This window comes from Peromyscus leucopus, chromosome 23, assembly GCF_004664715.2.
Source record: "Peromyscus leucopus breed LL Stock chromosome 23, UCI_PerLeu_2.1, whole genome shotgun sequence".
NCBI lineage: Eukaryota > Metazoa > Chordata > Mammalia > Rodentia > Cricetidae > Peromyscus > Peromyscus leucopus.
The window spans coordinates 15726316-15752029 of record NC_051082.1 but is presented as its reverse complement, the minus strand read 5'-3'; the positions used below and the strand labels follow the sequence as shown (position 1 = coordinate 15752029).

The 25714-nt window shown below is 52.3% G+C and overlaps 1 protein-coding gene across 3 annotated transcripts; it reads right to left on the bottom strand.

Annotated features, from left to right (window-relative positions):
* Nucleotides 1-1846: 1846 nt before the first annotated feature.
* Kmt5a (lysine methyltransferase 5A) lies at nt 1847-24875 on the bottom strand. Of its 3 annotated transcripts, XM_028885790.2 has the most exons (8): nt 24789-24875; nt 18672-18796; nt 17404-17560; nt 13432-13651; nt 13027-13114; nt 6930-6989; nt 4300-4490; nt 1847-3632 (listed from the first exon to the last, which is right to left on the bottom strand). In XM_028885790.2, the coding sequence occupies exons 1-8, from the start codon at nt 24796-24798 to the stop codon at nt 3422-3424; spliced, it is 1062 nt and encodes a 353-aa protein (XP_028741623.1). In that variant the 5' UTR covers nt 24799-24875; the 3' UTR covers nt 1847-3421. The 3 variants fall into 3 exon arrangements, with proteins under 3 accessions (XP_028741623.1, XP_028741622.1, XP_028741625.1); XM_028885789.2 differs by lacking the exons at nt 18672-18796; nt 24789-24875 and adding an exon at nt 19044-19226; XM_028885792.2 differs by lacking the exons at nt 18672-18796; nt 24789-24875 and adding an exon at nt 17837-18084.
* Between the last annotated feature and the right edge of the window lie 839 nt (nt 24876-25714).

The following is a 25714-nucleotide window of genomic DNA, read 5'->3' as shown; positions in this document are numbered from 1 at the left end:
CTACTGTCTCAGAGTGGTCTATTTAAGATGGGGCATATGCCTAAGGGCATACAGCTCATGTGTATTTCATGGAACCCAAGTGAGGTGTCAGCCAGGGAGGTGAAGTCTCTACAGACTGAAGGAAATACCAAAGATCTGACTCAAAGGGGACTCAAGGCTTCTGCGCTCAGAAGTGTGCAAAAGTACTTCTCATTTTATTACTAAAGCTAGCAAAACATTAGGTGTCAGAACCCTTGGAACTGGAGTTACAGGCAGCTGTGAGCTGTCGTGTGTGTGGGTGCTGGGGATTGAACCCGGGTGCTCAGGCAGAGCAGTCGCCAGTGGTTCTGGACGTCCACCTTGTTGAGATGGGGTCTTTCCCCCTTTCTATTTTGCCATGTACTCCAGGATTGCTGGCTTGAAACTTCTGGGGAATTCTTCAGTCTCTGTCTCCATCTCCCTATCTGAGTACTGCCTTATGTAGCCCTTGCTGGCTTGGAGCTCACAGAGATCCATCTGCCTCTGCCTCCTGAGCACTGGGATCAAAGGCGTGTGCTGATCTACCCAGCTTTCGGTGTGGGTCTCAGAGACTGAACCTGAGTCATCAGACTTGCTGCAGCTACTGCTGTAGAGCCCTAGCTGACCTGGAACCATGTAGAGCAGGCTGGACTTGAACTCATTGAAACCCTAAGTGCTTTTACAGAGAGCCATCTACATCCAGCTTAAAATATCATAGCATTCACTAGCTATCAGCTTCCAGCACTTGCAAAGTCTGGAACTATTTTTACTTTTAAGGGTATCTGCACTGATTATCATGTGCTAAGCACTAGTCCAAGAGCTTTTTGAGTATCAATGCATCAAATCAGCCCTTACTACTACTACTACTACTACTGCATCAGTGTTGGGCAGGAAGAAACTGACATGCGACCACTAGGTCACAGAATCCCCTACAAGGGATGATGTGACAATGCCCAACGGGAACACCCTTTGAGGGCAATGGGCAGGCTGTTCCTATTTGACAGACATGACCTCTAAACCATCTAGTCCCAACGGGCCACAAATACTGAAATAACAAAGTTGGTCCTCATGACATGTGACTCGGATAGATGCAGCTCTCAGAGGTACCAGGTGATGCTAAAAAATCTAAAGAGTTAAATCTACAGCCGGGAACGGTGGCGGACACCTTTAATCCTAGTATCCTTGGAGGCAGAAGCAGGTAGATCTTGAGTTCCAGATGGCCAGTAATATTACACAGAGGAACCCTGTCTGGGCAAAGTCAAATCTACCAAATTTGAAATGACAGTGGGGCTGGCCGGTATGGAGATGCACACCTGAGGTCCCAGCACTAGGGAGATGGAGACATAAATATCAGCTCAAGGTCATACTTGGCTACACAGCAGCTCCAGGGCAGCCTGGGACACATCTCAAAACAGACAATCATATTAGCTACCATTCAGGACATTTGCGACATGCTAGTCATTACTCAGAGGCTCCATATGCATCACTTAACGTTCCCAAGAACCCTCTGGACCACCCCCTTTATATAGGTCAATCAGGAACCAAATTCTAAAAAGGCTGCATGAATTCTGGCTCTTTCTGACAGACCTCAAAGTCTCAACAGGAAGTTAGATGCTACGGTCTTCTCTACTTGAACGCCACAGTATGTGGAAAGCTCAGAATGTAATTTACCGGAATTGGTGCTCTCCTTCCATGTGTGGGTTCCAGGGATCGAACTCAGGTAGTCAGGCTTGGGCTTGGTGGTGAGAACCTTTCCAGACTGAACCAGCCATCTCCCCCTCCTATTATAGTCTACCTCCACCTCATAAAAAATGAACAACACATAGGTGGCCTTGCCTGGCAATAAATATTTTAATTTTTTTGCTTTATTTTTATGATGACAAATAATTTTCAAGTTTATTTCCTTTTTTTCTTTGCTATTTAAATACAAAGCTAAGCCACAAACAGGTACAACCAAGACATTTTCTCTCACAGTTACACCCTCCTTCGGATCCTCCTCCAAGTCTGACCACTGACCGGGCTAGCAAGGGGTATGGGGAAGACTCTCTTAGGTAGCACCATCCTGAGGCTGGGGGACAGGGGGAGGTGTTGGGGACGAGGGTAGGTTCTCATACCGGGCTCCAGAGCCCCAGCCCCTGGACTGAAGGTGAATGGTTAGAATTAGTCCTTCCCGGGAAGGGAGAAGGAAGTCATCTACTTCTGCTATCACAGGTAAGAACTTAACTCTCATCCTGGATCTCTCTGGCTGCCAGGCACCCTAGAGACAACACATCTGATGCCTGATGCTGGCAGGGGACCTGGGCGGGCACCATTCTCACAGGATATAGGGGTTCTGCCTTGACAGCAGGTAGAAAACTTTCCACACAGCAGAATCGGGGTTGCGGGTGGGGGGTGTATGGGCTTAGTAATTTCTGGTCCCACTACAAAACCTTACTTTTGATTAGAATAGAGTACCATCTCCAATCTTCTCTACACAAACCAGCCAGCCAAGCCAAAAAGATAAAAAATAAAGGAACCCCAGAAGAAAAGAAAAACACAGCCATTTCACTCCCTTCAAAACCTATATACATATAAGTTGTTTTCTGTGGTTTTTTTTTCCATTTTTTCTTTTTTTGATTTTTTTTAAAGTGTTTTGGTTTTTTATTTTTATTATTTTTTTTAAAATAAATTCAGTGTTCACATTTCTATAAAGAATTAATGCAGTTTCAAGGAGACCTGCCCCGCTGGGACAGGACAACAGTGCTTTCCCGGCCTGCCTCTGGTCTGACTGCCCACCCTGATGCTTCAAGGTGCCTGGAAAAGCCGAAAGCCTGTGGAAGAGGTCTGTTCCCGGCTGGGCCTCCGAGCCCCGGGCTCAGTAAGCTTTGGAGAAAGCAGAGGGGAAGACTAGCTTACTGCGAAACGTTTGTTAAAAAATATTCATACACGTCAATGTGTACGCCTGTCAAGACGCTGAGGAGAACAAGAGCTTGGAGACATCCTGTCCAGGCTGTGCGTGGGGATGGCAGCACCCTCACACCCGCCTGTCCGTGGACGTGGGGTGCGGGGGAGTCCTGGCTTTCATCTCGGGCAGAGCCCAGCTTCCTAGTTCATGTTCGACTCCATTCTCTAAAACCTGTGCCGAGTCTTAGACTGCGCGGGCGGGAAGCACAAACGTTCAACTTGTATGCAAAAAGGTACAAAAACAACTAGAATATAAAAGTTTTGGTAATATAAGGCCATCTGTTCAAGTCCACCTTGGAAACCTGTAACAGATATTTAAATACTACATGAAAAGGCATCTTTAATATACTTTTTTTAAAAACATTTGAAGTAATTTAGCTAAGAGTAAGGTGTATGTAAAAAAAAAAAAAATCATTTCCCTTTGAGGGCACTTTGTCCTCTGAAGGAGGCAGGGTGGCGGGGAGGCAGGGAGGCCGCATGGTTAATGCTTCAGCCACGGGTAGGCCTCGATGGAGGCCTTGCTGCGGTCCCCGTAGTCGTACAGAAGCTCCTCCCCAGCTGCAATGTCTCGGGAGGCGATGAGGATGAGGTGAGGCACACCGTCGATGTCGTGCAGTTTGGTCTGGCAATTCCCACACTTACTGTGATTGATCAGCCTCCCCAGGCGGTTCGTTTCGCGAGTGGCGTCCACGCTGGTGTGGTGGGAGAGCGAAAGGGGGTTACGCTGATGAAGAGCCCTTTAACCCGGCTGGGACCCTGCGCCATGGGGGACTCTGGTGGAATGTCGACTGGCAGCCTCACTTGGAGGAAGACAGTTTAATTCCAAAGGCTACTTGGGAGAGCCCCGAGACTTCTGCACGGAGAACTCTCCATGGGGCTGAAGTAAGTTAACTGTAGTGCTTGCTTCAATACATATATATATAAATATATATATATATATATAAATAAATATATAAACAGATTTAAAACAATCAGCTCCCCTAGCCTCGGCCAGGAAGGAACAATGACATTTTGCAGAGCTGCTGAGGCAAATGCCCAGAGGGAGAGGCTCTGGGAACCACCGAGCAGGTTTCTAGGGGATAAGTCCCCTCCCGCCCGAGGACAGCTCCAATCTCAAAACCCAACTGGGGAGGCGACAGGAGCCCACCTCACTGAACATAGATAGCGCTTCACACTTGCAACCCTAGTGCGCAAGAGCCCGCCGGGCAGGAGGACAGTTAGGTTTGAGGCCAGCCCGGGCTACATACTGAGACCCGATCTAATGGTAACCAGGAAGGCAACTGATCAGAGGCTCAGGAGCGGTCCAGGGCAGCAGCTCTCTGCCTCTCCTCCACTCGGCACGCACACAAGTGTACTCACCAGTAGGTTTTGCTCAGATACTGAAAATAGTACATGTAGCAGCCTGTGGAGGGGTCTTGTGCATACAGAGCCTCCCGCTTCTTGGCGTCGGTGATCTCAATGAGGTCCCCGTGGTATTCGACCACAAAGTCTCCCCGGGAGAACTGCTTTGTGGCAATCACACCCCGGCCCTTTCCATCAATGAGATCAATCTGTCAGGAGGTGACGAGACAGCGTGAGTTCATAAATGTGGGGGGTCACTAGGTGTGGTGTCTTCCGGGGGGAGCTTGGGCTTTTTTTTTTTTTTTTTTTAACCAACTTTATTGGATGGGCCTCAATAAAAATAAAACCCACACCAGTGCTCAGAGGCAGGTGGATCTCTGTGAGTTCAAGACCATCATGGTCTACAGAGCAAGTTCCACAACAGCAAGTTATACACAGAGAAACCCTGTCTCGAAAAACCAAAAATAAAATAAATAAAATAAAAAAACAAAACCCACTCACACTGTGTAATGGCTTAATGGACTTTTTTTCTCTTTTTGTTTCTCTGTGTTGTTTTGGTGCCTGTCCTGGGACTCACTTGGTAGCCCAGGCTGGCCTCGAACTCACAGAGATCTGCCTGACTCTGCCTCCTGAGTGCAGGGATTAATGGCGTGCGTCACCACCGCCTGGCTGGCTTAATGGCTTTTACTAAAAGTACCAGGTCTAGCTTCAGATCATTCCCATCCCACTGTGTAAAAGAGCTCCTTTAAGTCCATTACAGAGTCCATTTCACGTTAGGCTTCCAGCCGGAATCTAAGTGGGCAAAACACCATTCTGCAGATGAGAAAACTGAGGCTCGGAAAGGCAGAGTCACGGGTCCAAGACCACAAAGCTTGGAAATGGTGACAGCGGGGCCTCTGTCCATAGGCTCTCTGCTCCTGGGGGAAGAGCCAGGCCCAGTGTCCTGAAATCCTGGGACCCATCAATAACCTCTGGTGTTTCCCTTCACACTTGTTACAATAGAGTCACAGAATGGATGGCTGGCTGCTCAAGGGGCCCAGGACTGAGTCTGCGAGTCTAGGTTATAGGTAGAAAGGGAGGGGTCTGACCCTCGGCTCCTAGGCCAGAGGCCTCTGCCACCACCCACTGGAGTACAGAGGTACTTGTCCTCACCCAAACCTCACGTGTACAGAACACACTGAGAGTGAGTGTGGCCCTGGGATGTGGCACAGGCTAAGCCTTCACAGTGCTGGTTCAGCCCCCAACACCATCAGAAAACAAGACCCACCAGGAGAAAAGCAAGTGCCTTAGGCCTGGCCATGGGGAAAACGGTTTACAATAAACTTCATCTTCTCCTCATCTTTTGTTTGCTGTTTCCTTTAGGGCGTGAGTGTTAAGGATCGAATGCAGGGCTCTGCCCATGCTAGACACGCTTTCTATCACTGAGCTACATTCCTAGGCCTCTTTTTGGGTTGAACTGACTCCATAGACAAGCCTTGACCTTACAACTTTTCTTTCTTTTTGGTTTTTTCGAGACAGGGTTTTTGTGTAACAGCTCTGGCTGCCCTGGAACTTGCTCTGTAGACCAGGCTGGCCTTGAACTCACAGAGATCCGCCTGCCTCTGCCTCCCAAGTGCTGGGATTGAAGGCGTGCGCCGCCACTGCCTGGCCTGATTTTGAAACTATCCTACCTCATCCTCCTAAGCAGCTGGGATGCCAGCCTGTGCCACTATCCCACCGCGCCCTTTTTAGTTCACCCAGGGCCAGGCGTGGTGGTGCACGTCTTTAATCTCAGCACTTTGGAGGGAGAGGTGGCCTATGTGCCAGGTCTACATAGTGAGTTCCAGGACAGCCAGAGCTACAGAGTGAACGAGACCTGTCTAAAACACAACAAACAACCCAACAAAGTTCTTCCCGGGGCTGGAGAGACGGCTCAACAGTCGAAAGCACTTGTTGCTCGTGCAGAGGACCCAGCTCAGTTCCCAGCACCCACACCACCACACCGGGCAGCTGACAACAACCTGTAACTCCAGCTCCAACAGATCTGACGCCCTCTTCTGGCCTCTGTGGGCAAGGCCACCCCATTCGCATAAAACCGGAAGATACACACACGTGCATATAATAAAAAGAAATCCTTTGTAAAGATTACATTTGAAAATGGGGCTGAGAGACAGTGCAGTGACTAAGAGCACTTATTCTTGCATAGAACCTGGGATCAATTCTCAGCATCCACATGGTGGGTCCTAATGGTCCACCACGAACCTCCAGTTCCAAGGAATCCAATGCCTTCTTCTGACTTCTGTGTGCACCTTGCCAAATGTGGTGCACAGACATACATACAAATAAAACACCCTTAGCCGGGCGGTGGTAGCGCACGCCTGAAATCCCAGCACTCAGGAGGCAGAGCCAGGTGGATCTCTGTGAGTTCGAGGCCAGCCTGGGCTCCAAAGCTAGAGAAACCCTGTCTCGAAAAAACAAAACAAAACCAAAAAAACTACCCATTACACACAAAACCCTGATGATGCCTCTGCATGCCCTTCCTGACACGTTTGCCTCACAAGAGCTTTTGTGTGTGTGTGGCCCTTTGACACCCTAAAGGGGTATAAGTGCCAGTGACCCTAGCTGGGTGGGGAGGTCTCCACCACGGCACTGCGATGCTGTGGCCTCACCTTCATGCCTTCTTCCTTTCCGCTCTCAATCAGCTCATCGATTTTTTTCCTTTCTTCAGACTGGGTGGAGAGGAAATAAAGAACAGTGTTAGCATTCGCTTATCACGCTGAGGCCAGCCTGTGACACCAGAGCCCTGAGCACACCTCTCTCACCCACCTTTGGTGAGCAGCGCGTCATCTAATTTTGCCGGGGACAGGAAGGTCACTGCTCTGGCCTGCTATACTCTAAGGCTTTGTTTCTGAGACGGGGAGTCCTCCTGTCAGCCCAGGCTGGCCTTGATCCTCCGGCCCCAGTCTCCAGAGTGTGTGATTATAGGAGGGTATCACCATACCCAGCTAGTCTGGATCTTAAGTGTCTCCCAAAGGTCCTTGTGAGAAATGCATGTCCTGTGCTGCCATTGGGAGGCGCTGAAATCATTAAGGGGTGGGACCTAGCGGTCATCACTGGGACTGCACCCTGTATGAGAGGGTGGAGCTCCTGCCTAGTCTCTCATTTTCAGCAATGAGGCAATGGTTTTGTCTCATGTGATCCTCCATGATGTATGCGCTGCCTACCCAGTACCACAGGGATCAGCTAGCTCATGGACTGAAGCCTCTAAAACAGGAACAAAGAATAAAGCTTTATTACCTCAGGTACTTGTTACAGAGCCTTAAACATGATGCTTGTCCTGCACAGTACTTTTAAAAAATGTTTAATCCATCAGGATCTAAAAATCAGGACTCGCTGGGCGGTGGTGGCGCATGCCTTTAATCCCAACACTTGGGAGGCAGAGGCAGGCGGATTTCTGTGAGTTCGAGGCCAGCCTGGACTACCAAGTGAGTTCCAGGAAAGGCACAAAGCTACACAAGAGAAACCCTGTCTCGAAAAACCAAAAAATAAATAAATAAATAAATAAATAAATAAATAAATAAATAAATAAATAAATAAAAATAAATAAAAATAAAAATCAGGACTCTAGAGCTGGCAGCTCAGTGGGCAGAGGCATTTGCTGCCAATCCCGACCATCTGGATTTGATCCCCAGGCCCACACAGGAGGGAACCAACTTCAAGACGTCCTCTCTGACCACCACACCCAAACCACGGCACAGAACACCCCAGCTTCAAGCAAGCGAGTGAATGGAAAATCTGGATTCTGACTGCATGTGAAATCCTCATCACCCAGGAAGTGGGCACAGTGACTATGCCCACAGTCCCAGCTGCTCAGGGGGCTGAGGCAGGACGTGCGCACATTTGAGGGCAACCTGGGGATGCACATCTTTAATCCCGGCATTCCCCAGGAAGAGTCAGGCAGATCTCTGTGAGTTCCAGGCCAGCCAACAGCCAGTGCCACACAAAGAAACCATGTCTCAAAAACAAACTAAAAAAGTGAAAAAAAAAGGGAGGGGCAGAGGGTAGGGCACCAAGGAGATGCTGCCCGTTCACGTACAGTTTAATGCCCAGCACTACCAAGTAAACACATAAATGGATGAATCACCAGGGGCCGATTACAGGCTGCACCTGTGAGCAGGACACATCTGGCTCCACTGTCCCGCCCACCCAGCTGACTGACAGTTCCCTTGGAGGCCTCCGTTCACACCTCTGAGCTGCGTCTGTGCCTCCCAAGAACAGCCAAGAACAGCGGAGCCGGGGCAACTCCCACGGGGCAAGCTCTCCTGCTCCTACCCGGAGCCGCCCTGGGTCCCACCGAGGCCTCTCATTACACAGGACGCTGGGGAGCGAGAGAGAGCTCCGGAGAGATACCAGATGCCCCAAATCACCTTGGCTCATCAGCATGGAGGCAGCTTCTGGCAGATGGCATCTGTGGAAGCCCTGCTGCCTGCTGAACTCACACCCTGGCTAGACAGAGCCTGGGACGAAGACAGCTGGCCAGTCACTCAGTCCACACCCACACTCCAACAGGCCGAGATATGTGATGGAGACAATGAGTGAATGAGACCGGGGGACAGCCACCTACCTAGTCTCAAGGCTTCTACTCTAACTCTGGACTCTATTCCCTCTGCTTTTTTAATTAATTAATTTATTTTATGCATGAGTGTACTGTCTGCATGTATCCCTGCAGGCCAGAAAAGGGCACCAGATCTCATTGTAGATGGTTGTGAGCCACCATGTGGTTGCTGGGAATTGAACTCAGGATCTCTGGAAGAGCAGCCAGTGCTCTTAACCTCTGAGCCATCTCTCCAGCCCCCGACCTCCATTCTTTACCTAATATCAGGAGTCTTTTGAAAATATATTATCATTGTTGTTGTTATTATTATTTTATTTATTTATTTATTTAGGTTTTTCGAGACAGGGTGTCTCTGTGTAGCTTTGCACCTTTCCTGGAACTCACTCTGTAGACCAGGCTGGCCTTGAACTCACAGAGATCCACCTGCCTCTGCCTCCCGAGTGCTGGGATTAAAGGTGTGCGCTACCACCGCCCGGCTTATTATTATTATTTTAAAGACAGGTTCTCTCTATATAACTCTGGCTGCCCTGGAATTGGACATGTAGGCCAGGCTGGACTCAGAGGTCTGATTCTGTCTCCCAAGTCTAGGAATTAAAGTTATGCACTACCACATTTGGACCTCTTGAAAACAGCAAAGTCCCAGCATTCCAGTGTGTTCAGCTAACAGGAAGCATCAATGCTGCTTCCCTGGGAGTGACGAATTTACTGAGGGACTCAAGATGTCAACGACACACAGGTCCCTGGGAAGCATCTGCATGACCTCCGTCACTTTTCTCTGGATCAAGAATTACTGAAAACTTTAGATTTAGGTTTGTACCCTGCGGTGAGGAACTCAAATCCCTCTGTAATAGACTCCCGGGTGGTGAGACCATGGGAGCACACCACCCTGCTCACCTGGATGCTGCTTTAGTTTATATCTTCTCACCAACTGTTTTGAAACAGTTGAGTCTCTGCCTCCTGAGTGCTGGGATTAAAGGCTTGTGTCACCATGCCAGCCCTTTTCTTATGTAGGCACAAGATTATGTATCTTATGGATAAGGTACAAGCCTCCCCACCTCCCCTCCCCCACCCCTCCCCACCAGCTATACAGCCGGCTCTTCCAGAAAGCCAGGTCTCCAGCCTCCGGGCGCTGGAGCAGCCGCCCTCCTGCCTAGAGCGACCTTTCCCCCATCCGTCTGCCTGCTGTTTCCTCCTCTGCTGCAGAGCTGTCCTGACACCTTACGAGAAACTGCAGACTCCCGGGGACCGAGGGGCCTCGGGCTCCGCACTCTACCAAGCTACTCTGGCTCACTGAGGCCACATCCAAAGGCATGCAAGGTGAAGTCTCCGTCTTCCTGGCAGGACTGCTGACTGCACCTGGGGTTTCATGCATGGCAGCCAAGGCCTCTAAGTGCTGCTCTGTGGCACCATGGTTCCTGAGTACAGGGGCTGAGATTCTTCACCACAGAACACCCTAGCCAGGACAGAGGCCGGCAGTTCTGGACGGACACACATCACATGGCAGTCAATCAGTCCCCCCCGTGTGTAGAGTAAGGACGGCAGTTGGAAGAGGTGTGGGATAACCCAGGTGGGCACCTGGGGATTTTCCTTCTGAGCCGAGGAGAAGCAGGCCAGGAGTCTGAGGCTTGTCAACAGCCAGTCCTGGGTTTCTCAAGGGTAATTTAGGCACAGCCAAAGCAGGCCAGAATACAGGTGGAGTGCGGTTAGACAAGGCCTGAGTAAAGGTGGACAGGAAGGATGGAGGGCACCTTCCAGTCCTCAGGTGATATCAGCAGGAGAAGGAAGCCAGGGCACTGCCAACAGTTATTATGGTTCTTGCTCCGGTGCAGTCACCACCGACCAATGGGCAGGCCAGCCGCCAGCCAGCCAGCCACGGGGCTGGGGGCACCTTAATGGCTTGCTCTGTGCTCAAACCCTATGGCTCAAATCCCTCCCTCCTGCTCTGAACTCTGGACCTTTGCCCTGCCAGCTTTTTCTTCAACTCCAAGAGGTGCCCCAGAACTTGGCATTTTGATTTCACTCTTGGCCACGTATGGTATCTCTTGACCCACCACCCACTCAGTCCCCAGCCTAGCCGAGTTGGTCAGGAAGAACGTGTCCCCCCCACACACACCACAAACAGGCCAAGCTGCGCCATCCAGCTTTCTCTGCAGTCAAGAGAACACGGACCCTGCCAACAACAGTCACATCCACATGGTCCTGGCGGCTGGCGCTTCACTGGCACAGCCAGCAGCAGGGGCACGGTGCTCTTTCAGCAGCGCCAAGACAAACAGCAAGGGCACAGCATGGCTCTCCCTTGTACCGGTTCCTTGTCTAGTAACAGGGCACCCTTCCCCCCGCCTACAGCTTATCTGCTGCAGGAAGTAGGTGACCTGCAGTCACCCATGTCCCTCCACAGCCTCTGTCCTCCAGGTCCAAGAGCCTGGCTTTTAGCACACAGCCTCGGAGGCTCCCACCCAGCGGCCCCCAACCGCCCTGTGGGGCCTGCCATGGCTGCTGCCTGGCTGGGAGGAGCTCTGGGCTCTGTGGCCTGGCACCTCCCTCCTCCGCTCTGCAATGCTGTCTTTGAGTGACCCAGCACAGCCTCCCACGGCCGGCGGCCGGGCGTTCATAACAGCTCATTCTTGGCCAAAGGACACTGCCTTTCACAAGAAGGAAAGCCAAAGCTATCGGGGAAGCAGGGAAGGAGGGGGGGAGCAGACCCTCCCCACCCCCTCTTTTGGGCTTGTTTTTTAAATGAAGCTGCATCGATGAAAAGAATAGAGGATGACCGAGCTCTGTTAGCTCCACCTGCCTCGCTGCTGTCTCCAATGCAGCGGATGAAAGGATGGAACACTCAGACCAGTCAGTCCCCTCTTCCCTGTGCGGAGGGGACCCGGAGCCTCCGGAGTCAACCCCCCCCCCCACAAGAGTGGGAGCAAGGAGGCATCTGGCCATACCCTGGGGGGTTCAGAACAGAGAGAGGCAATGACCACACCCCGCTGCACCAAATATTGACAGGCTGCCCGCTGGGTACTGTGTACACAAAGGTGTGGGGCCACACGGACTGGGTGTAGGTGTGGGTGTGAGAGAGAAAGAGAGCAGTGTCTCAGCTAACTGCCATTTGCACTCCCACATCATTATACAACAAGAAGGCTCACGTAGCCCAGGTTGGCCTCAAATTCTTTATGTAACCTAGCCTTCTGCTCTTTTTTTGTTTTGTTTTGTTTGTTTTTTTGAGAAAGGGTTTATCTGTGTAGCCCTGGTTATCGGAACTCACTCTGTAGACCAGGCTGGCCACAAACTCAGAGATGCACCTGCCTCTGCCTCCGGAGTGATGGAATTAAAGGTGTGTGCCACCACACCCCATTGGCCTTGAACTCTAGCTATTTTATATTTCACTTTCTCGGCGCTGGGATTATAGACAAGAGCCACGTCTCCAGTTTATACAGGGATGGACTCCAACTGAGCTGTGTGTGTCTAGCTCAAGAAGCCATTTGATTTGTGCGTTTTGCTTTGAGATAGGATTTTATGATGTAACCCGGGGTGATCTCAAACTGGAGATCTCGTGAGTCCTGGGATCCACACACATCTATCACAAATCTATTTCTTTAGTCTTTATAACCACTCACCAGCAACAATTTTTTTCTTTTTCTGAGGCAGGGTCTTGCTATGTAGCCTGTCTGGCCTGGAACTTGCTGTACAGACCAGACCGCTCTCATTAGAACGTAAATCAGTTCTCCCAACTCTGTCCTGAATACTAGGTAGGTGTGATGTCTTCATGCGTGGCCTTTGCCCTCTATGTCACAGACAGGAGAGTGTACTTCATCAAGGTGTGTCTGGCTTGAGCTCAGCCATCAGTAAGCACTTCCAAGTTACTGTCCTTCAGAAACTTCTAGATGGCAGAGACCTCCTAAAAAGACAGGCTTCTTCCTCCATGTTCCCCCAGGTTCCAAAGCCCTGCCACACACCCTGGAAAAGCGAACCTGATTCTCTATGCCCTGAGGTAGGGACAGGTTTGCAAAGTTCCCCAGATGGGGTCTTAAACCAGTCTCCTGCTCCACAGGAAGGCTCTGGTAGAGGAAGAACAAGACACACTCCAGGCTCCACCTACGCACAGAACCCACAGGCCGCCTAGTCCCTCCTCCCAGCTGCAGCTGACCAGACCCTACCTGCAGCTCAGCTTTGCTCTTCCTGGAGCTCCTTCGCACCGGGTAGAAATCCGTGAGTTTTCTATTCTGCTGTGTTTTCCCTTGAGACCTGGGGGAGGGAGGAGGAGGAGAGTAAACACAAGCTGCCCTGCCCCCACCCCCGCTCCTGCCCTCTGGGACCTGACTGCACATGCGCCCCCCCACCCAGGTGGGCCCCAGTTTCAAGGGCCACTCATCGCTCCTCTCCAGCGGAAGAGACAGGGAGCCAGGCCTTGACCCCTGGACCCAGCACTCAGATACAGGGGAACACCAGAAGTGTGATGATTCGGGAGAGCGGCCTGGCAGTGGACTACACCACCATGGGCACCCAAGCCAGGCCACAGGATCCAAACGCTCTATGGTAGGAGAGGGCCCCAGGATACTTACTTTTTCCGAGGGGCCTGCTTGCCCTTCAGGGGCTTCTTCGGGGCCTGCTTGGCAACCACTGTATTGGTAGGATCACATGATGGGGGTGGAGTTTTTGGAGGTTCTGCTGCTTCAGATTTTTGGTTTGGAAAAGGTGCCAGGGGACCTCTCCTGGCGTCTTTGATCTTCTGTTCATCGGACTTCCCGGAGCTTCGGACTGTATTCCCAGCATTTCTTTTCTCTGCAGTGGGTGTTGGGTGGGGGACAGGGATTTACTCTATGCACTGGTATCGTCTGTGTTCTGAGACATAGCATCATGGGAGTGTCCTGAAGTGGCTGGAGCCGGTGGCCACTACGGCCAATCAGGCAGAAGTACTTGGACCTATGTTTTGACCGAATGCTGGAGAGAGGAAGTGGCCCTCTGTAGGCGGACACAGGAGACAGCCTGTGGCCATGTGAAGAACTGTGGCTGGTAATGCCGGCCTGGGTGCTCGGCCTGCAGGTTTCAGACACTGGGCTGCAGAACCCAGGAAATAAGCTCAATTCTCAAAGCAAGAGCTACCTAGCACTGATGGGCGGCGCAGTGAAGGGACAGAGCCCCAACTCTTTTTGTTTTTGGTTTTTCGAGACAGGGTTTCTCTGTGTAGCTTTGTGCCTGTCCTGGATCTTGCTCTGTAGACCAGGCTGGCCTCGAACTCACAGAGATCCGCCTGCCTCTGCCTCCTGAGTGCTGGGATTAAAGGCATGCTTCACTTCAGGTGCTTAGCCAAACAAACCCTCTTTCTCACAAGGTAGGAGCACCAGGCTCCCCGGGATGGCACCTGGGCAGACTGGCATGCATCCTGTCATGAGGCACACGGCGAATGGCCTTACTGATACCAGTGTGCAAGCCCTGTGCTGGCGAACCACGCTATTTTTAAAAATGGATCTAACGATTTACTTTTTAAAGTAAGTAACGAAGAGACTACCCAGAGATATGAGATGGCACAGCGATTTTTGGAAAAGTTAGGCGGTTGCCTCACAAAACTAAACATGTAATTACCATATGACCCAGCAATTCCACACTCAGACATCTACTCAAGGTGATTAAAAACACATGTCAACGCAAAAACCTGTACATGAAATGTGGTAGCTTATGAATACTAGCCAGACAGACAGACAACCCAAATGCCCATCAGTGGATGGATAGTTAAACAAAATGTGGTCTGTCTACACACGGGAAATGATTATGATGCAGCCATAGAAAGGCATTAAGCGTCGATACACACAACATCCAACATGGGCAGACTCTGAGTGAAAAGGCCGGCCACAAAAGGCCCCACAGCCTATGACTTCATTTGCATGAACAGTACACAGCAGTCAGAGCTGCAGGCCCAGAAAGGAGGTTCAGAGCTGCCTAGAGCTGCGGGGGATGGGGAATGCAAAGTCCGTGTCCGTGGGTGTGTGCTTGGAGGGACGATAAAAATGTCCTGGACTTAGACAGAGGTGGTGGTCATGTAACTCTGCAGACACTAGAAACCACGCAACTGCACACGCTGGAGTTGGGGATGTACAGCTCACTAGGGAAGAGCCAAGACCCTGCCTGCATGGTGGCACATGCCTGTAACCCCAGCACACTTGGGAGGTGGGGGGAGAATACAAGTAAAAAGCCATCCTCAGCTGCTCGGGAAGTTCGAGGCCAGCCCGGGCTACAGATCTTACCTTGGGAGGTGGGGGGAGACTCGGGTTTGGGGTGTAGCCCAGGGGTAGAATGCTTCCCTACATGTGCCAAGTCTCTGGGTTCTACCCCCAGCTCTACAAAATAAGCAAATAAACTCTGATATCTGAATTATATCTCAATAAACAAAAGAGGAAAAAGAAAGGCATCAACGGTATCCAGGAAGTTGGACATGGGGAGCTGAAGAGCTGGCTTAGTCAGTAAAGTGACTGCCACAAAAACACGAGGATCTGAGTTCGGGTCCCCAGCACAGGCATAAAAAAAGCTGAGGAACGGGGAGCCAGGAGGACAGGCGATAGATAGCTTAGCAGGTAAAAGCACTTGGCACCAAGCCTAATTACCTGCATTTGATCCTCAGGACCTTCATGGTAGGAGAAAACTGAATCCTGTGAACCCCACAACCCCGCACGTACACAGCGGCGGCACAGAAACATCCACCCATAGACACGCGTGCACACACAAAAAAAGGAATCAATGTAACTAAAACAAAACCTCGGTCCAGATCAGCCCCACTCCCTTCCATCCTCCCTTCTTGGCAGGAGGCAGGCGTAACCCTGGGAGTAAGTACACAGTGTCCGTTAACACCTGTGACACGTGTCTGTGCCACAGCGCAACTGGGCGAGAGCCCGACCTTTTTCAGAAACTCCGATGTACATGCCGCCCCAAATTCTAATCGCCGTCACTTGGCAGCACTAGGCACCAGGAAGCCGGCTTGTGAGCCCCCATCGCCATATGGACAACATTCACTCTGCTCAGTTTGGGAAGGGATGCAGGGCGGCTGCGGCCTCAGACAGCCCCTTGCCCACGCCTGGGTGGCAGATGCCCGTCTATTAGCTACAGGCACAAGGATGAAGAAAGGCGTGGTGACGGCAGCGTGGTCCAGCCGGTAGCGGTAACATCAAAGGCCCTTCACCACCCATGATGTAACAACTTGGGCCAGACAGGATTCCTTCTCTCTCAACTGACAGATGCGACAATCGGGGCTCACAAAAGAGCTGCAGCTCGCCCCAGCCTCCTCCTTCCTCCAAGTGGCAGTTACGGTTAGAACCGAAGCTATTTTGAGACTGATTCAGACAACAGAGCCCTGTGCATGGGGGTGGAAAAGAAAATCCTAGCTGAGGGGTAGGCCCGTTCCGCAGGCACAGCCCTGGGAGCTGGGCTTTAGCACTTCTGACCACTTCTGTCAGGGAATACACGGCTTTCGTCTCCTGTAAAGCCGCCGGCAGCCAGCGGGAATGAGGCGTGGGGGTGGCCAGGAGCCTCAGACTCCCCACGAAAGCTTGGAAAGGGACTATCCGGAAGGAAGGAAGGTTCTTGGAGGGTTTGCCTTGTTATTGGGCTAAGTAGAATTTTCTTTTTGCGGTGTTAGGAGTTGAACCTAGGGCCTTACACTTGATAGGCAAGCCACATCCCAGCCCTCCCTATTCCAGGCCGTGGGGTGGGACAAAAGTCTCATCCTGCAGGTCAGGCTTTGAAATCACTGCAATCCTGATTTGGCTTTCACAGAATTTCCCAATAACCATGCATTCTTGATTTAATCTTTCTTTCTTTCCTTCTTTTCTTTTTTTTTTTTTCCCCAAGTCAGGGTTTCTCTGTACAGCTCTGGAGCGTGCCCTGGAATTCACTCTGTAGACCAGGATGGCCTCGAACTCACAGAGATTCACCTGCCTCTGCCTCCCGAGTGCCGGGATCAAAGGCATTCCTTTCCCTTTTTGGTAAAGTGCTCAGGATCAAATCCAGGGTCTCACATGCTAGGTTAAGTATTTTACCACTGAGCCCGGCCACCAGCCTATATTCAGTATTTAATTCCAAATCTCACACACAGCGCCTACTGCTTTGGAAAGTAACACAGGACACTCGAATGGAAAGAAACTGTAGAAATGGGGTCAGGGCCCGCCATACAAGGAAAGTGAGTCGATCCCCTGAGCTTACTTCACACCGCAGTCGCCTGCTCTGTACAGCCGGGACTCAACTTTTCCTGCATTCTTAACCATCACAAGCCTCTCCCAGTGCAGGCCGGGTGTGTTATTTTTGCATGACATGCCTGAAGGATATGCTGCTAACTCTTGTGAAAGTCGGAAAAACCTGTCAGACCACAGGACACGCTCTCTGACACATCCTACCCTTTCCACCAGTGTTTGCTTCTCACTAGTGAGAAGGAACATGGTTAATATCTCCCTTGCACCTGGCCCTGGGAAGGGTGTGTGTGTGTGTGTGTGTGTGTGTGTGTACACCTGCGGAGCTAAAGGCAGAACAGGGGCCATTTCAGGGCTTACCTTCTCGCTTCCTGTAGATCCCAGCTAATGGCTTCCCCTGGCATTTGATCTCGTGATGTGCAACTGAGTTCTCTTCCTGAAGAGGGGAGCGCATTCCAGAGCATTTGTTCGGACTCATGTAGGCATAGATCTTTGACTGCCCGGCAAACACGTTCTCCTAGAACGACAAACACGTATTCTGAAAGAGGCGTGAAAACAAAGGCAATCTCATAGCATCTGAAGGAAGGAGGGCAAAGGAGAAAAAAGGCAGATGTCATCACCACTCCAGGACAGGCCGACCCGGAGATGCCAGAGCTCCGGCAGATTCTGAAGCCCCAGACCCCAGGTTTCTGGCCACGTGTACTCTCTAAACCCGGTACCTAAGGAAGTCTGGCCAGCAGTGGACAAGACAACCCATAAAGGTCCAGTCCGTTTGAGGAAAGAGCGAACCTACCCAGCAGCAGGGAGGTCAGAATGACCCAGGAAAAAAAACCCGACTCTGGATCTGACGGGCTGGGCTGAGTCAGGGGTTAACTCCCCGGGCTAGGGAGTCAACCACTAGCACAGGCACAGGGCCTAAGGGAACCTGATGAGCCGCTGGGCGCTGCAGTCAGCTGGGAGGGCTCGTGGACTGCCTCAACCTTCCGCGCCGGCCGGCCGGGCCTGGCCCCTCTCAAGCCACTGCAGCTCAGCGCCTCCCAGGACCGTGGCTGAGTGATGGGGGAGGCCAATGAGAGCTCAGGCTCTGGGCCAGCGCATTGAGGGCGGTCACACCGCTGCAAACCGCACCTTGGCTAACACTGGGGCCGGCTCAGCGGGGGAGGGTCGGTACAGGTCACTCCTGTGCTGGTGTCTTTGGGCGTGGGGCCCCTCCTCGGAGTGACCACATCCAGGAGGAGGGCTCTCCCACAAACAATGCAGGGCCTGGCAGCCTGGAAAGCCACTAAATCGCCTAATCAAGACACTCTGGTGACTCTTGAGGGGCGCCAAGCAGGGCCCCCCGCCATGCCCTTGGGAAGGCAGCCACCTCCCGGGACCCTAGGTCTCGGGTGGGACTGAAAACGCTCCAAGGCCACAGTCAAACTTTTCCGAGGTCAGCCACTGCCAGGGTCACGGTGGTGGAGCGGGACTGACTGCCACTTCTGGCCAAGCAGCCGATAAGGAAGCTGCCCCAAGCCGGTCCCACCGGCGGGCGCCGATGGGGAGGGGGGGCCGCCCCGCTGCGCCCACGTGCGCGAGGCCCGGGCCCGGTTGGCGCGCTGCTCAGTGCGGGGAGGGAGCCTGCTTACCCCGTCGCTGCGGGGCCTCCCCGGGCCCCTCTGCTCCACCATCTCCGGGCCCGGGGCCGTCGCCGCCGCCACCGCCGCCGCTGCCGCCGCCGCCTCCACCGCGCGGGGCTTGCACATCTTCCTGCCTGGAGAAGGGGGACCCGGGGGAAGCGGGGGAGGGGCGCTCAGGGCGCGGCGGCGCGGGCAGCGGGACCGCGGGGGCCCGCCGCAGCCATGTCTCCAAGCCCGCACGCAGGGGGCCCGGCTGCGTCGTCCCGGGGTGTGTGGGGGGGAAGCGGGGGGCCGAGCCCTCGCCGCGGCGTCCACCCACCCGGCCCGGCCGGGGGCCCCCTGCGCCCGCCCCACCCGCGCGCCCGGGCCCGACACACCCACCTGCAGCCCAGCTAGGCCCATGGCGGCGCGGCCGGCGCCCTCGCCCTCGCCGCGGCCCGGCCACCAGCGCTGCCGCCGCCGCTGCTGCTGCTGCTGCCGCCGCCACCAGCGCCGCCGCGGCGCCCCGGGGAAGGGCCGGCGGCGCCCCACGGCGCCCGCTTCGCCCATGGCCCGTAGCAGGCCGGGCGCCCGCGCGCGCCGCAGCCGGGGCCCGGAGCGAGGCCGGGGACGGCGCGGGCAGGGGCGGCGCTGCCAGGCGCCTGCGGGGCGGGCGCGAGGGCGCGCGGCGGCCAATCCCGGCTCGGCGCGGCCCCTCGCGCGCGCGCCCCCGGCCACTCCGTGGCGCGGAGACTGCACGGCGCCCCGAGCCCGCCGCGGAGCCGCGTCGGCATACGTGCGGTGTGCACGCCAGCCCCGGCGTCCGCCCTGTTGGGCATCCCGGTGGAAGGTGGGGGGGGGGAGTACCCAGGGGTGGCCACAGAACCAGGAAGTGATGGGTCCCCGGTCCTAACAGGCGTTCATTCGGCCTGTGGCCGGTAGGAGGCCCAGGGGTGCCCGAGAGCCCTGCCTGGCCTTGATAAGTTTGCCGGGGTCCTTCTTCGGCCATGCAATCTTGTCCACGCCTCAGAACAACCCGGGGAAGACAGACACCGTTATTACCTCTTTCCTAAAGATGGGGAAACTGAGGCTCAGGGAAGCGAGGGCCCTGGCCCAGTTCTTGCAACCCAGTTTTCAGCCCAGGCCAACAGACTAGGGAGGCCGTTACAGATGAAGAAATTGAGGGTGGGAGGAGCAATCGGTGTGGCAGAAGGGTTTTTTTTTAAGCAGGTCACCCACCTAGTGCTCCTGTGGCCCTCCCTGTAAGAAAAAATGCCTGGGTAGGCAGAGTTTCAGGCACCCTGGTGACTGTCAGCTTAGCTTACTGCCTTGTGCCGCTGTGCTGTGCCTGTGTTAGAGCATGCGGGCTCACGGCCAAAGATTCGCTGGATTTGTGCAAAGTCATAGAGGCAAACAAGACACTTGAAGGTACCCAGCTCCTGCCTTACCAGAGCATTACGACCACAGCTAAGTGACTTTCCAAGTCTGGCCCTTCTAGGTCTTGGTAGCTAAACCCACAGAGCCTTGTGTTCCATAACCTACCCGAGGGGTCTTCCAAAGTCTACAATAAAGGGCTGGCTGTTCGGGGCCTCCTCTTCACCTTACCTCCTCCTGTTAAAAGGCCTAATACTGAGAAGGATTACAAGACAAGCCATTCTTAGAACATTAACACCTTATCAGCTGGCTTTAATTAATAACCTTCAAAGTTGGAGGCCTACCCCACCCTCCCACTTCCCATAGCTCTGCAGAGCCTGCCACACTCCATTACTGGAGACTATCCAGAAATAGAAAAGATTCCCAGGGGACACTCAGACACCCAGGTTAAACCACACCGAAGTGCCTCCACATCTGAGGTCACACAAGATTTATAATTTGGAGTACATCGACCCTTCCAGTTCCATGCTTTTTTGGCTGCCTGTCAGCCCTCAGAAGCAGGGCATGGGTACCTCGGAAAATCATTCCGTGTAGAGGCCGCCCACGCTTTCCCTGCACCTGTATGTAACAAATATCCCATCAGCAAACAGAGCTAAGGATATGGCTCAGGGGTAGAACACATACATGCCTAGCACACACAGAGCCCTGGGTTCAATCCCAAGAATTGCAAACAATAACAAACAACATGAACTATCCCCCTGGAACTAGATATGGTGGCTCACACCTCCAGTCTCCACTTGGTAAGCTGAGGCAGAAGGGTTGCGAGTTTGAAGCCTCCCTGGGCTATAAAGTAAAACACTTGTTTCAAAAAGAAAAAAGAAAAAAAAAATAAAAACAAGACAACAAGAAAGAAATAAAACTCTACTGTCGCCTAAGATTTCAGAGAACTATAAACTGACGACGATACCACCAATAGCTAACATAGCCTGAGTGTTTGCAGTGCGTTAGGACCTTTAATATGGCATCATTCAATTAAAACTTATTGTACTATTGCTCCCCTTTCACCCCTATTGAAACAGGCTCGGGGCAGATGACTGACCTCCCTAAGAGTACTACGACAAGGAGAAATGGGCCCAGAACCCACTTCTGCTGCGCAATCACGGTTTGCCATAAAGAACGGGTACTGCGTCTCTTGAATTCAAATGCCAGCATGTAAATCCATTTACCAGACATTTTCTGAATACCTACCTGGTTCGGGCCCGTGTGTACACAGCAGTGAACGCACAGGCAGCTAGCTGGAGGACAATGAGGCCGGGTGGGGTGGGGGTGTGAGAAGGGCCTTGTCGGCCGCAGTGACCGTTATGGAGTTGCTCCCAGGAAGAACGAGACAGCAGGGGAAGTAAAGGTCATTTGATAAAAATCAGTATTCTTTAGTTGCTGAGAGTTGATGAGGTGAATCGTATGGAGATGATGAAGTGGAAGAAAGGAGAACAATTTGAAAAGGGCAGAAGAGGTGGAGAAAATAGATGAGCTGACCATCCTCAAAATAATGTGTACGGTGGCTCATTCCTATAACCCTACACCAAGCCAAAGTAATAGACTTGGGTTGAATATACCTTCCAGACTCTAAAACAACCCAAAGCCACAAGACACCCTTCAAAACTAGAGAGAAGCGACCTGGTATGTGAGTAGTCTGTTCAAATGACACAGTAGGACTCTCGAGGTGACATGAATGTCTTTCTTTTCTTTCCTCTGCCTCCTCTTTTTTTTTTTGGGGGGGGGGGTGGAGGTGGGGCATCTCACACAGTGGCCTAGGCTGGCCTCCAACTCTCAGCAATTCTCCTGCCTCAGTCTCCAAACTTCTTAGTCACCACCCCTGCTCAAGGATGGACTTTCTAGGGGCTAAGATTGAAGCTCAGGGGTACAGTGCTGACCTAGCATGCCCCAGGCTCCCCTTTTTATCTCCAGCATCACAAAAACAAACAACCTCCCCCAAAGTGGTTTTCAGGAGGGAACGGCCTGGTCTTTTCACTTGATGCACTATAAATGATGTGTTATTTATAAGTCTTAACGTCTAATTCAATAATTCACAAGAGTAATACAATAATTCACAATAATACACATTCACCAGGCCTAGCAGTACCCCAACTAGTTTCCAGCTACTTAAGCTGAGGCTGGAGGACTGCCTGAATCTTGGGCCAGCATGTGCTACATAGTTAGTCCCTGTCTAAAATCAAAACTCAAAACAGCCTTGGGCCAGGGATGGTAGTATACATTCTTATTTCAGCACTCCGGAGGCGGAGGCAGGCAGATCTCTGTGAGTTCGAGGCCAGCCTGGTCTGCACAGTGAGTTCCAGGCGGGCCAGAGATACACAGCAAGACCCTGCCAAAAAAAAAAAAGCCAGGTGGTGGTGGTGGTGGTGGTGGTGGTGGTGGTGGTGGTGGTGGTGGTGGTGGTGCACACCTTTAATCCCAGCACTGGGAGGCAGAGGCAGGTGGATCTCTGTGAGTTCAAGGCCAGCCTGGGCTACAGAGCGAGATCCAGGACAGGCACCAAAAGCTACAGAGAAACCCTGTCTCAAAAAACCTAAATAAAAAAGAAGGGGGAGAGGATAAGAAAGTTGCTTGCACAGTAAGTGTGAGGCCCTAGGATCCAATATCAATAAAACGCGCGCGCGCACGCGCGCACACACACACACACACACACACAGGTAACTAGGTCAAAGGGGCACACAGCTAGTGATGAGGGTCCTAAACTTCACTGGGCAGAAGCTAGACAACTTTGCCCCTTAGCTTTGGTTCAGAAAGGGAGGCAACGGCATAATAAAAGACACAGCATGGCGAAGAAAAGTCTGTGACTTCAGACTTGACCTTTGACCTCTGAAGAACTAAGTAATTTCTCTAGATGACCTGAGATAATAAAATGGTTGGATCTCAATAATAATTATTCCCATATTTCAATAATAGTTTTCTCTCTGTAATTTAATTACATCATGGGATTTTGTTGTTGTTGTTGTTTTAGTTTTCTGAGACAGGGCTTGTTTGTATAGCCCTAGTTGTCTTGGAACTCGATTTGTTGACCAGGCTGGCCTGGGACTCAGAGCCCACCTGCCTCTGCCTCTGGAGTGCTGGGATTAAAGGCTTTCGCCACCACTGCACACAGCTCAATCAAATCAGGTTTTCCTGGCACTCACACACTCCTTTGTTTTTTAATGTACTGGTGTTTTGCCTGCATGTATTTCAGTGTACGACACATGTGCCCTTGGAGATCAGAATGGATTTCTGTGATAGCATAGAGAGATGGCTCAGTGGTTAAGAGCACTAGCCGCCCTTTGCAGAGGACCCAGGTTTGGTGCCCAGCACCCACGTCTGTTCACAACCTTTTGTTGCTCCGGTTTCAGGGGTACCTGACACCCTATCCTGGCCTCTGTGGCCACCAGGCACACAAAACACCCATACACATTAAATAAAAATAATAAAGTCTGAAAAGTTAAAAAAAAAAAGTTTTGTGGTAATAGGCAAAATGAAGTAAGGAATCATTTTATATCAAAGTTACTCCAATAATTTAAATGTGCTTTTAGATGCTTATTTTTTTTTTCCAAGAAAAATGTAGAGTTAAACTGGGCATGGTGGTGTATACCTGTAATGCCTGAACTTGAGAGGTAAAAGCAAGTTGGATGCCACCTTGGTCTACATAACAAGTTCCATTTCAGTCAGAGCTACTTAGTGAGACTCTGTCTCAAAATAACGAAAAGGAAAAGGGGCTGGAGTTGAGCTACGGCAGAGAGGGGGAAGGATGAGCCTAGTGTTAATTTCCTCTGTTAACTGGATTATGAACACTTTAACGTGGTTCACTATGCCTCATTTCTGGTTAGCATCTGAGGAAGTCTTGTCCCCAAAGACCCTATAAGAATGCTGGGAGAATAAATGATGCAATAGAGTTCAGAGCATGCAAAGGGACCAACAAATGTTCCCTTAATGAGTGGAGATTTAAGCTATGATTATTGCTATACAGAGCACATTGCATTAAGGGAAATTCCCACTGACACGTTCCGTCTTGGCATTTCAATAAAAACGCCATGCTCCAACTTAAAAAACAACAACAACAAACAAAAAAACACTCCAGTCACGCTCAAGATTTTGGTTCTTTCGCGTGCGACACAGAGGCTAGAAATGACCAGCCGCTTTTGTCCTGATGGAAAACTGTATCTTCAAAGATGAACTTGTCTCGCGCGGCCGCGCGAGTCCACCCACGCCATCCCCCTGTGGGCTGAAGTTCTGCCCAGCTTCAGGGTGAAGGGCTGCTCCGCCAGGCACTAGCTGGGGGGAGGTGGGGGGTTCCGATTCACCCCCGCAAAATGGACCACTGGGACCCAAACTGACCCCGCGGTGCAGAGCCGATGCAGGGGAGCGCACTGCCTCAGCAATCTGCACCCTGCCTCGGGGTCACCTCCTCCGCCGGCCAGGCTCGTGGCATCAATAACAACCGTTCCCTGGAGGGGCGCTGCGCTCAAGTTTCCAAAGAGCTTTCACATAGGGATACGCCAGCTCCGGGGAGACTGGCTGAAACACAGGCGCACACGCGTCCAGACCGGACAGCGCTGTCCGACAGGGGGGAACGGTCTCCGGGGGCACCCAGGGTCCCGTGTCCCTCCGGATCCCCGCGCTCCACCATGGGTGGATGCTTGCGAGCGGCCGCTCCGGCGCCGAGCGCTCCCTGCAGTGCGGCTTACCGCCAGGCAGTCCCCTTGCGCTGGCCACCCTAGCAAATACCTCTCGCCATGGCTCGGCTCTGTCACCGCCTGGAATCTCCCGGGAAACCCAGCTTTCGAAAAAAGTTGCAACAACTGTAGCCAACTGCTCCCCCGGTCCGCGGCTGCGGGTGCTGATTGGTGCGGCCTCCCGCCCTTTCGCGGGCTGGCCGCTGTGATTGGCGCGCCCGAGCCCAAGGCCCGCCCTTCTCCCCGCCTCTCTGCAGGGGCAGGGCCTTCGGCCAGGTGGGGGTGAGGGCTTTAAATTTGATCATCTCCTAGCACTGATTGGCTGAGCTAGAAAGACTCATCGGCTGCCATTGGGAGGGTGGGGCCTTAAGCTCCTCCTTCTCCTGGCTGAAGCTCCGCCTCGGGTTTTTTCAATCTCCCGTTGGAGAACCAGACCTAGAGGTGGACCTGAACAGGAACTTCCGGTCTGCGGTAGGCTTCACCGGAAGCCAGACCTTTGACCTGTCGCTCTTATGTTTTTGGGTCGCCTAAGGCTTTCAGAAGTCTGCCATCTCCACCACCTTGCCGTCCACTTTCAGTTTGGCTCGTTCATTCGAATCCCCACGTTGCAAAGGCTCACTGCAAAAAGTATGTTCTTCCAATATGTAAACTCTGTGGGTACAAATTACGAACTGGGTCAGTGGGTAAACTCAGAACCTCAAAATTACAGCCCAGATCATCTGCCTGTTTTACAGATGGGATAATAGACTATCCAAGACATCTTTTGTTTTGTTTTGTTTTGTTTTTCGAGTCAAGGTTTTTTTTCTGTGTAGCCTTGGCTGTCCTGGATCTCGCTCTGCAGACCAGGCTGGCCTTGAACTCACAGAGCTCCACCTGCCTCTGCCTCCCGAGTGCTGGGATTAAAGGCGTGCGCCACCACCGCATGGCCAATTATCCAGGAAATTTATTTGTTGCCGAGGATCAACCAACCGTTTCCCT

Coding starts and splice junctions, on each gene's coding strand:
- Kmt5a (XM_028885789.2), bottom strand. CDS start 19,211: ATGGGCGAAGCGGGCGCCGTGGGGCGCCGCCGGCCCTTCCCCGGGGCG. Junction 4,491..6,929: donor GAAAGGAAGAAGGCATGAAG/GTGAGGCCACAG, acceptor ACCTCCTGACAG/ATTGATCTCATTGATGGAAA. Junction 3,633..4,299: donor TATCTGAGCAAAACCTACTG/GTGAGTACACTT, acceptor CCACCACACCAG/CGTGGACGCCACTCGCGAAA.